The sequence below is a fragment of the Salvelinus sp. IW2-2015 genome, linkage group LG9 (assembly GCF_002910315.2).
Source record: "Salvelinus sp. IW2-2015 linkage group LG9, ASM291031v2, whole genome shotgun sequence".
Lineage (NCBI taxonomy): Eukaryota > Metazoa > Chordata > Actinopteri > Salmoniformes > Salmonidae > Salvelinus > Salvelinus sp. IW2-2015.
The window spans coordinates 16,865,206-16,877,787 of NC_036849.1; the positions used below are offsets into that span (position 1 = coordinate 16,865,206).

Genomic DNA, 12,582 nt, shown 5'->3' on the forward strand with positions numbered 1-12,582 from the left:
ACATTTCATTATGTTAGGTCTGCAACTAGTCACAGAAAGCATACAGCTATTTTCCAACCAAAGAGATGAGTCACAAAAAGCTGAAATATTGATAAAATTAATCACTAACCTTTGATATTCTTCATCAGATGACACTCCCGGGACAACATGTTATACAATACATGTATGTTTTGCTCGATCAAGTTCATATTTATATCCAAAAACCTCAGTTTACATTTGGCTTTGCCTCCAAAACATCCCATGAATTTGCACAGAGCCACATCAAATCACAGAAATACTCATAATAAACGATACAAGTGTTATTCACAGATTTAAAGATATACTTTTCCTTAATGCCACCGCTGTGTCAGATTTTAAAAAAACTTTACGGAAAAAGCAAACCATGCAATAATCTGAGTACGGCGCTCAGAAACCAACACAACCCAAGAAGATATCCGCCATGTTGGAGTCAACATAAGTCAGAAATAGCATTATAAATATTCACTTATCTTTGATGATCTTCATCAGAATGCACTCCCAGGAATCCCAGTTCCACAATAAATGTTTGATTTGTTCCATAAAGTCCATTTATGTCCAAATTCCTCCTTGTTGTTTGCGCGTTCAGTACACAATCTAAACTCACGATGCGCGGGCAGGTCCAGGCAAAAGTTCAGACGAAAGTTCATATTACAGTCCGTAGAAACATGTCAAACGAAGTATAGAATCAATCTTTAGGATGTTTTTAACAAATCTTCAATAATGTTCCAACTGGAGAATTCCTTTGTCTGTAGAAAAGCTATGGAACAGAGCTCGCTCTCACGTGAACGAGCGTCACGAACTCAAAGCATTCTGCCAGACCTCTGACTCATTCCCTTCTCATTCGGCCCCACTTCACAGTAGAAGCATCAGACAAGGTTCTAAAGACTGTTGACATCTACTGGAAGCCTTAGGAAGTGCAACATGACCCATATCCCACTGTATCTTCAATAGGGAATGAGTTGAAAAACGACCAACCTCAGATTTCCCACTTCCTGGTTGGATTTTTTTCTCAGGTTTTTGCCTGCCATATGACTTCTGTTATACTCACAGACATCATTCAAACAGTTTTAAATACGTCAGAGTGTTTTCTATCCAAATCTACTAATACTATGCATATATTAGCAACTGGAACTGAGTAGCAGGCAGTTTACTCTGGGCACGCTTTTCATCCAAACGTGAAAATGCTGCCCCCTATCCATAACAAATTAAGAAGCCCTTTGTTTCAGTAGATTTATGATATCATTATTAATGAGCTCATACAACAATGTAATTTACATTTGAATGCTAATATCCTATTAACCCTTTCAGTGTAAGAACTGTCATTAGCATGGTATAGAATGCCTCTTCTGATGTGCTTCCTCTGCTGTTGCAGGCGGTGAACTGCAAAGTGCAGCACAGTATTTCCTACACTCTGTCCAGGAACCAGACAGTAGTGGTAGAATACTGCCATGACAAAGACACAGACATGTTTCAGGTAAGTCCGCCCGTTTCAACATCCCAGATACTCTGTTGGTCTAAGCTTAGCAGATGACCCTGCCGTATGTATATTATTATTCGTCAGTCCTAAAAATCGGTGTAATTTTCTTAACACTCAAAACCATGAGTTTACAAGGCAATCTGCTTAGTAATAGACATTGATATTGCATTTCAACAATCAACTGCGGTCTGTTTTTATAGATTTTTTTTTTAATGAAGTGCTAATCTGCCTCATGGATTTGTTTGCTACATGGCAGTGTTTCTATAGCATTCAGTCTCTGTGCTAGTCTCTCTCTTAGTCCCTCCCCGCTCTCCTTCCCTCAAGTGAAGACATGTTCTGTTACCCCCCCCCTAGCATTAATCTAAATCCAGAGCACAGACCGCTCTACTCCCACCAGAGGAATTGAGACTGCTCCAGACACCACCTTCACATTCAACCCTTTATTGTGTTCATGTTTCTGCAAATGGCACTAAGTAAACGGGAAGCCATAACCAGCAGAGAGATAATAAATACCAACTCGAGGCCAAACATTGAAACAAAATGATTATGGAAATGAGATGGAAAAGCATTGACTTTTCTGTGTGAAGCTGAAATTTATATAACTATTTAATCAGTATCTTTTTGTATTACAATTCATACAAATTCTATTGGTTTGTGACCTTGATTTGATAAAATAACAAATGTGTGTATTTAGCTAGCTGATGGAGGCCTTTTTATATTGATACATTAACAGTCACTGTTCATTCCTGTCTTTGGACCATTCAATGAGATTCTTTCATACCATTATTTTCTGGTTGTGGGAATTTGCGATCATTAGTGGTGGCAGCATCTAAGCCTATGGGTTTTATTTACTATTTATGAAGGAAATTGCCCATGATTGGGGATGTTGACCATAGACAACGATCGGGCCGATATTGGCCCTTTGTAGTGTTTCAGCCCTTCTCTATCGGCTTTGCCGAAAGTCTCTCAAATCAGCAACAGCAAGCTAGCTCATTCTCCAACTGAAAGGTGCAGTATTGAGAAATGGATGAATTGGCAGTAACCAAAATTGAACTCCTGTTGCAAATATTAGTTTAGTTAATATACTAATAATAAGCAGTGCTGCCAACTCTCACAAATTGGCCGTGAGAGAGACCCATTTGAACCTCAAGCTCACACGCCACGCCTCTTTATATCCCACACATTGAAAAGTACTGCGTTTATTTTTCTAATTAGTCTATTCTATAGTCAGTGCATTCACTTTTCAACTGTGTTCCAAATCGTTTTCAAATCTGAGCATCTGCGCCTGCAAATTAACATCACAGAACCTCCATTGTCCTGCCACAGCACTGTGAAACACACCACATTGAAGCATATGATTGATAGTTGTAAGGGATCAAGGGGATTGGATGAGCGTTTTTATAGAAACGCCCCTCAAAATTAGAGTAGAGCTGAATAGCAAGAGAACGTTCTCCGCTGAGTTTATAAAACTGTAAAAAGAGCAGCATGGTAGGGCTGTTTTTATGAACAATTTCCTTAATATGTGGTTGCTGTTACTTACTTGACAGCATGTACTAAAGTCAATTTACTCCACACTTGCATTAGTCCCCTGTTTTGGTGATTGGCATTTAGGCTGTGACAACGACAAGGCAGCACCACAGACCTACAGTATGTTTTAGCAGGGAAGTTTGGTAGGGTGACCTGACATGTAACTATGAAAATAATTTTGTCAAACCGATTGTGAACCAAAAAGTGTAAGTTTGATTCAAGAGCTGGGACAATAAATATACACATAATTTGGTTAGGGTGTAGGGGCAGGTTTGTATGATCTATTTACTTATTTAGTCTGATCAGTGGAATAATTCTCATTATTAACAATGGGCTAAAATAAAGGGTATATAGTGTGCTTGTCAGCAAGAACACTACTGTTATTCCCCACAATTATTTTATTATTCCACTTCCCAATTTTGCCAGTGTAATCACATATTTGATATCTGATATAATACTTGTCTTTGAAAATGAATTAGAGGCTATGTACTTTTGCAGCCTTTTCATGGACAGTTAAAAAAAAAAAAAGTAATGCAAATAAGCATTGGATATTAAATGCTCCAGGCCTCAAATAATCATTTGACATTAGTATTGTGCACATGCACAACTCATAAACGCATCATATTTTGTATATGTAGAGTAAGATGATGGAAAGGATCTTCAACTAGTAGGCATAAACCACCTGAATATTGATATTCATTACATTTTTCTTGCAATAAGCACGCTAACTAAGCAGATAGGTATGTGACCTGTTAGCAAAGATTACGATAACTAACCCTTTCATCTGTGTTCTTAGCTAGCTATATTAGCTACAATGCTAGTTAGCGGGATAGATAAATATGTTGCAAAGATATCAGATAGGCGCTTAATGGCCAATTTAGCTAGCAAACGTTAGCTGGTTATCATTTTGAACATGCACCATTTTTGTCAACGAGCTTTCTGATTTGTAGTGTAATGTTAGCTATTTATTGGTGTGCTGATTTGACCAACCGCAATCGCAGCCATAAATTAACAGTTGCTAGTCGAATTAGATCATTGTCGTAATAGAGAAAGAAGATTTTAGTGTGTTCTCAGTAAACAGCACACGTGATATGAGCAATGGAGAGACATGGGAACGGGAGCAGTGTTATAGCTTCGCTCTAGCCAATCGTAGCAGTAGGATCAAATTACAACCCGCCCATTTCTTGACCGCTGAGCTAGCCAATTGAGTAATATCAAATTTCATCTTGGCAGCGGAGTTGTTTAGAGATGTGTCCTGACAAGTTGGGGGAAAAAATATTTTTTACGATCACCTAAAATTACAATAAACAATATACTAGTTTGATTAGCATCCGTGATCACAAATCACGACATTACGTTGGACCCGTTTACATTGAATAGATATTTTATATTCTCAAACTAACAGCAGTGCCTGTATGATGTCCTTACATACAGCCGTGACATGTGGGAGTGATGCTTCTATGCAAATGTTGTTTATCTCTGGGCTAATATAAGTCCCAAATGGAAGTCAGTCATCTGTAGCACCATAGACTCCACTGATCAGCCAAAACAAGCTTGATTACTCAATGCATGCACACACTCTTATTGAATATGCATTCACCTGTATTGTGAATAGGCCTATTCTATCTTAATTTACCCAGTTTATCAAGAGATTTGCCTTTTTCTTTTTAAACATATGACCGTTATGTAGTTAGATTGGTAAAAACATAGTCAAATGTATTGTTTTGATAAAGAAATGGATGCATTAATGCACACATTGCTGTCTCTGGAAAATGTTGTCATCAACATTTTCAATTGTGATATTGAGTATCAGCCTAAAATATCAGTCATCGGCCTTCTTGACCCCCATAAATCTACATTGGCTCTAAAAAAATTGCATCTGTCATTCCCTAAAAACAAACACTTTCTAAACCACTGTTTTACAAATGGCTGTTCAGATTGGAATGGTGCACTTGTCTGTTCTAACCTGGGCGGATTCTGTTGTCCTGCAGATTGGCCGCTCCACAGAAAGCCCCATAGACTTTGTGGTGACGGACACGTTGTCTGGGAGTCAGGAGGGAGAAGAGACGCCCATCACCCAGAGCACCATCTCTCGCTTTGCCTGCCGTGTCGTCTGTGAGCGGGTCTTGCCCTACACCGCTCGTATCTACGCTGCTGGCTTTGACTCCTCCAAGAACATCTTCCTGGGGGTAAGACTGGGCTCAGAGGGCACTCTCCCAGGGATAGGAACGTCTGCAGGGTTGACTGGCATTCAGATACAAATGTTTTGAATGTAAAAAAACACATTTCACTGCACCTATCCAGTGTGACAAAATATATATTTTTTAATGTTCTTGCTACAGTATCTATTTTATGACAATGAACAATAGAACACTAGCATGTTTTTACTTTCTCCTCTTGTTTTCCTGCTAAGATTCAAAGCCTGGTTTGCATATGCATTCCAAGCAGAGTAAACTAGATTAGCACACAATGTATACTAGCACCAGTGTTATGTAAGTTCACTACAGTGTGTTTGTGTGTCTGACTTTCCTCCTGTTTCACCCTCAGGAAAAAGCCGCCAAGTGGAAGAACCCGGATGGTCACATGGACGGGCTGACGACCAATGGCGTGCTGGTGATGCACCCCAGGGGTGGGTTCACGGAGGAGTCCAAGCCGGGTGTATGGAGGGAGATCTCTGTGTGTGGGGATGTTTACACCCTTAGAGAGACCCGCTCTGCTCAGACCCGCGGCAAACTGGTCAGTAGCACTGATGATGCTCCACCATTACACTCACCAAATCTGTTCTCAGTCATTTAAGTCAAGGAAAGAACCATTAACAAACATCAGGCCATTCAACAACATCAACAAAGTTACATCTTTACAAATAAAATTCCATACCCAATTATACTGAAACCAAGGTAGCATTCTCTTAACCTTTCTAGGCCATGCGTTCGGCGAGCGGAACCCCTGACAACATTCCGTTGAAAAGGCAGAGCGGAAAATTCAAAAATATTTTTTAGAAATATGTAACTTTCACACATTAACAAGTCCAATACAGCAAATGAAAGATATACATCTTGTTAATCTAACCATCGTGTCCGATTAAAAAAAATAAAAATATATATTTTACAGCGAAAACACAACATATGATTATGTTAGATCACCGCCAAGTCCAAAAAACACACAGCCATTTTCCCAGCCAAAGATAGGAGTCACAAAAAGCAGAAATAGAGATAAAATGAATCACTAACCTTTGATTTTCATCAGATGACACTCATAGGACATCATGTTACACAATACATGTATGTTTTGTTCGATAATGTGCATATTTATATCCAAAAATCTGTTTACATTGGCGCCATGTTCAGAAATGCCTCTAAAATATCCGGAGAAATTGCAGAGAGCCACATCTAATAACAGAAATACTCATCATACACTTTGATGAAAGATACATGTTTTACATAGAATTAAAGATACACTTGTTCTTAATGCAACCGCTATGTCAGATTTCAAAAAAACTTTACGGAAAATTGCACACCATGCAATAGTCTGAGACGGTGCTCAGATATAAAGTCAACAGAAATACGAAATTACATCATAAATATTCCCTTTGATGATCTTCATCAGAATGCACTCCCAGGAATCCTAGTTCCACAATAAATTGTTGTTTTGTTCGATAATGTCAATTATTTATGTCCAAGTAGCTACTTTTGCTAGCACGTTTAGTACACATGTCCAAACGCTCGGGCAGATCCAGGCGAACTCGGACGAAAACTTCAAAAAGTTATATTACAGGTCGAATAAACTGGTCAAACTAAGTAGAGAATCAATCTTCAGGATGTTATCATAAATATTCAATAACGTTCCAACCGGAGAATTTCTTTGTGTCTACAGAAGTAATGGAACGCAAGTCGATATCATGTGGAATGCGCGTGACCAGGAACTGGCACTCTGCCAGACCACTGACTGAAACAGCTCCCATCCGGCCCCAGATCACAGTAGACGCTTCATTCAACGTTCTACAGGCTGTTGACATCTAGTGGAAGGCATAGGAAGTGCAAACAGATCCATATTCCACTGGGATTTCAATAGGCGATGAGTTGAAAATCGACCAGCCTCAGAATTTCCACTTCCTGTTTGGAAGTTTGCCTGCCATATGAGTTCTGTTATACTCACAGACATAATTCAAACAGTTTTAGAAACTTCAGAGTGTTTTCTATCCAATAGTAATAATAATATGCATATATTAGCATCTGGGACAGAGTAGGAGGCAGTTCACTCTGGGCACGCTATTCATCCAAAGTGAAAATGCTGCCCCCTATCCCTAAAAAGTTAACTTAGTTTCCCTATACTTAGTGCTCTCACCCATGGGTTACTGGGATCCCGGGACTGTCCCGGGATCATTCTTCACATTTCCCAGGAAAATAAAATGACAGGACCTGGGAAATTATCCTACAACATTTCCTACAATGTTGCACTAATGCAATTCCACAAAATAAACATGCACAGCAACAGATTAGCAAAAAATACAATAGCACATTATCCAAACGTGTTGTCGCATGGAAGCTTTTAGCCTAGCGCATTTACTTCACACAAAGTCCCCATAAATTCAAAGCACATGCATAATTGACACTGCCGGACTGCACATGCGACCGTTAATAAACCCTACAGTAGGCTATAGCCTATAAAATAACTTGTGCCTCTTTGAGCTGTCATTGTGATTCTTCAGATAGTCACACATTTTGTAGGCCTATGCACAATTCACTACATAGGTATCTCTATCACACATGAGAGGCATGATGAAAAATGATTATTCTGTCCTAGAGCCTAGTCTGTTTTGCTGTCCAGTTCCAATCCCACTGAAACCCAAAGTCCTGACTCCTGTGTCGCGTGAAAATTCCTAACTTCATTCTGTGATTCATAGGTTGCATTATCAAAGCATGTCTCTGTACTATGCATGTCAAAATACCCCTATAGCATGTCCCCCGCTACTCAGCGTTGTCTTGTACTTGCTGTCCATATGAGATCTTCGGTAGAGAATGTGTGAACAAACGTAGATATGGATATTTTTTTTTAAATATGGTCCCTGTTAAGATAACTTACTATTTACACTAATCTCCTTGTTATTCATGAGCTGATCTGCTATCTGTATAATCAACTCGATTTTGACAAATATAGGAGATATTCTTTATTCATTGTGACCATATCTTGGTTTTAAATGCTTTAAATTATTATTGCGGTATTTCACGGGACTCTCTGGATAAATATCAATTATTCCCGTTATTGAAACTTGGTAGATTGTTGGGAAAATATTAATCCCTAGTGTTGAGCCCAGTCTCTCCCCTCCTAACTGAATACACTGAATGTACAAAACATTAGGAACACCTTTTGCCTTCAGAAAAGCCTAAATTTGCCGGGACATGGACTCTACAAGATGTCAAATGCCGCCAATAAATATATTGTACAAAGAAAAAAGATGTCAAAAGCTTTCCACAGGGATGCTGGCCCATGTTGACTCCAATGCGTCCCACAGTTGTCAAGTTTGCTGGATGCCCTTTGGGTGGTGGACCATTCTTGATACACATGGGGAAACTGTTGAGCGTGAAAAACCCAGCAGCGTTGCGGTTCTTGTGATACACACTCAAACCGGTGTGCCTGGCACCTACTACCATACCCCTTTCAAAGGCACTTAAATATTTTCTTGACAATTTACCCTCTGAATGGCACACATACACAATCCTTGTCTCAAGGCTTAAAAATCCTTCTTTAACCTCTCTCCTCCCCTTCATCTACACTTAATGAAATGGTTTTAACAGGTGACATCAAGAAGGGGGTCATAGTTTTCACCTGTTCAGTCTGTCATGGAGGGAGCAAGTGTTTCCTAGTGTTTTGTACACTGTTTAGAGCTGTGTGTGTGTGCTGTGTTGCCCCCTGCAGGTGGAGTGTGAGAGCAACGTGCTGCAGGACGGATCCTTGGTAGACCTGTGTGGAGCCACCCTGCTGTGGCGCACAGCTGACGGCCTCTTCCACACGCCTACCCAGAAGCACCTGGAGGCCCTGCGGCAGGAGATCAACGCAGCGCGGCCCCAGTGCCCTGTGGGCCTCAACACCCTGGCCTTCCCCAGCATGCAGCGCAGCCGCGCCCTCTCCTCCCTGGAGGACAAGCAGCCCTGGGTCTACCTGGCCTGTGGCCATGTGCACGGCTACCACAACTGGGGCCATCGCTCGGAGCAGGAGCCCAACGCCCAGCGGGAGTGCCCCATGTGCCGGACCGTGGGCCCGTACGTGCCGCTGTGGCTGGGCTGCGAGCCCGCCTTCTATGTGGACGTGGGCGCCCCCACACATGCTTTTGTGCCGTGCGGACACGTGTGCTCGGAGAAGTCAGCAAAGTACTGGGCCGAGATCCCTCTGCCCCATGGCACCCACGCCTTCCACGCCGCATGCCCATTCTGTGCCACCCAGCTCAGCCTCACTCAGGGCTATGCCAAGCTCATCTTCCAGGGCCCCATCGACTAAGCTGGGGGACCTTGGGCTGGGGGAAGAGATGAAGCAGGAGGGCCAACATGCTGTGACACTGTTCAGACTATTTAGTGCGCTTAAGTTTTTTTTCTTCCCCGGACTGTAAAGATCACAAAGCTGATGGTGTACAACAAGTGTGTTCCAAATTTCAGTGGAGATTGGCCTGAAGGCAGTGGTCCATCAGTGTTTGGTTTGGGCTTCTGGTCCTCTGGATGGCCACCGTGGCATGGTGTACACAGAGACGTGGAGCACAGTGGACCTAAGGCACAACCACAGAAATCCAACATACTCTTCAGCTGCCAGCCATCAGCTTTCAACTGAGCTAACTCTCTGGACTGTGCAAGCTAAAATGACTGCTCAGTTCAAGTAAAAGGGCCACAGAACGGGTCGCTGGAGTACATTTTGTCCCCATGTTATCAATCATAAACTCCAAACGGATTACAAAGAGCAGGTTGGGTGGGGGTTCACGGTCTGATTCTGAGGTGCATGATTTTCAGAGCCAAGACAGCTGGACTGTTGTCTGGGAGGAGGAGCGAGCCAGCGAGGTTCATAAGTAACTAGTTAAGTGCTCCCCATTGGCTCCTCAGCCCTGATCTGATCTGCAAAGGTATCCAGAACATGTATCCTTTCCAGAGGTGAGCTGAACTCTGCTCATGAATTCAGGGAACAGATCTTTAAAGAAAACACATTTTTCTCTCCTCTTGTACAGAGATGTATTCCAGTGCCTGGGGCTCCCAGTAAAACTCTGGGAATATTTTTACTAGATGAAAAAAAATATATATATAGTTGAGGGAGATAATTGTGCATACAGTAAACTATAAAGAAATGTAACCCACATTGATTATTTTCCACCTTTTTATTCTTAAGAAGTATTTTAAAACGCTGAGGCCCTTGTACAGTTTTCTATTGAAAATGTTAATATATTTTTCTCTATTGTAACTATTGGGAGCATGTGGGCTGGATCACGCGGGTATGTTTGAATGTGCCAACACTGGCTCATACTGAGACATAAGTCCCTTTTTTTATGACGTTACCAACAACAGGCCACTGGCTTCAACCTTGTGGGCCATGACAATGAATCTATTCAAATACATATTGTCCTCACCATTGGTGCTTTAGCCTTAATTATGCCATTGTTTTACTGAATGGCTAGGTCTGTTTTAAAATGTACTGTAAACCTGGGTGTCATATCAGTAAGGCCTTCATCTCCAGTGCAAGTTATCTTTTTGAAGTGTAACTCACTCAGTCACACATCCACTCTCACCTGCGAGCTGTCTTTGGTCTTGTCCCACACTCCGATACTGTGTTCAATGTGCACTTTTGAATTTGTAGCTTTATCTAATGCTGGGTTTTATCCAATAATTTGTACACTTCCAAACCTGTGCACTGTCACTGCAGCATGGATCATACCAATTACCAAATATAAAAATAGTTTTCTTTGTGATGCTTCTTGCAGCCCAAAGTGTTATTGTTAACAAACTAAAAACCAAACTGCTATTGTAGAATAAAAAACTGTTCTGGATGACAGCCAAAGCTGTTTGAGTATAACCAATCTCACAAGGATATTATCATGTGCAATGCCCAATTTAGCAAATAAAATTGTGGAGATGGATCAAGTTGGTCAAATACTTGTGTAGATAAAATCAGACTTTAAAGTTGGACAACAAGGTGGAAATAAGTTGCAACTGAAGAATTAGAAACAAATATGTGCACTGTTCTAAGATTCTGGCTAGTTTTGCCCATATGTAGAGTGAAGCTCAAAACTATATACAAATGACCATCGTAGCTTCATGGTTATGATAGTGAGCATCATGATACTGACATGTAAGCAATGTTCTTACCATGGCTTTCTACAAGTTGCGTAATGAATCAACAAGTTTGAAGAGATGGTCACAAGCTATTCTTTTCAGCTACACTGAGAAGCCAAATAATGTAGTCACATGTCTACTATGCACACAGGAACACTACAAATGTGGTGTGTCCTGTCCTCTTCCTTGTTGGTGGACTGCAGAGGTTCCCCCTCAAGATGTGAGGTCTGCTCTGTGGAGGGTAAAAACATGACCTTGGTAGTATGAAGCCAGAAGCAGTAGGACAGATGTGAGACCATAACAGGTGGTCATTCAATGGTGTTGTTTGTAACTTCCAATAAGCAATGAGTAGCAGGGTAAAGGAGGGGCGTCTTAGAGTAGTATTCCTCCCACAGTGCCCAGTCAGTGCTGACAGTACGTAGATAGACCATGCTCTGGAACAGCTGTAATGTACCTGCCTGACACCAACATTCCTCCTTGAACATTTGGGAGGGGTTCTGTTGTTCACCTAAGGGCCTGTTCAGTGCATTTCGTCTCCTAAACCTGTACACAGGTCATAGCTCGCACTGATGCTCCCAATACCTACTTGCAAAAATAAACAATTTGTTTAAAAACAAATGTTGCTTGTCTTTGTTTGGTTTCAGTTCTGTGTAGGGACTCGCCATATGTTTAGTATTAAAAAAAAGTCATGGCCGGAGTGCATTGGCTGAGCATCACACTGGGTGAACCTCATGCTTTTAGGTGTTTCCCCTGCCAGGTAAGTATACATTAGAATTTCTACAACAGTATGAGTCAACTGTTAATCACGTGTAAAGGTTATTAGATGTCTATTGCCGATATCTATCAAAATCACTTCTACTGTAAAGAGTGAGGCTTACATTAAGGCTCCCAAAGCCTTCTGAAAGATAATACTCAGGAACACGTCTATGTTAAGACAGGCTTTGCAAAGGTAAGCAGATGTATTTTTACAGAATGGTGACCATGTTAAAACACTAGCGGAAGGAGGTTCCAGTTCTGAGTGACAGCTGGCCAAGGTTTATTTTGGACATAAGTAGCCTGAGATGCCCTGGCTGAGTCTCTAGCTCCCCCACAGGATAACTGATATTACTGCACTTCACTGAGGCCATCTTTCATCATAGTTGCTGACATGTTGCATCATTCCTCATTACAAACATTAACAATCTTCATTCTCGAATGTTGATAAAGTTGGCTCTATCAAAGAGGCACAATTTTAGATAAGATATTTTTATCTAG

At 41.2% G+C, this 12,582-nt stretch overlaps 1 protein-coding gene across 1 annotated transcript in view; it reads left to right on the top strand.

Annotated features, from left to right (window-relative positions):
- LOC111968702 (E3 ubiquitin-protein ligase pellino homolog 2-like) overlaps positions 1 to 11,946 on the top strand; it is a 43,293-nt gene extending 31,347 nt beyond the window's left edge. The window contains exons 3-6 of the mRNA XM_023994509.2: positions 1,391 to 1,492; positions 5,014 to 5,211; positions 5,570 to 5,758; positions 8,939 to 11,946. Of these exons, the coding sequence (XP_023850277.1) occupies positions 1,391 to 1,492; positions 5,014 to 5,211; positions 5,570 to 5,758; positions 8,939 to 9,517 (1,068 nt within the window). The 3' untranslated portion in view covers positions 9,518 to 11,946. The remainder of the gene's footprint in view (positions 1 to 1,390; positions 1,493 to 5,013; positions 5,212 to 5,569; positions 5,759 to 8,938) is intronic.
- Positions 11,947 to 12,582: the final 636 nt, after the last annotated feature.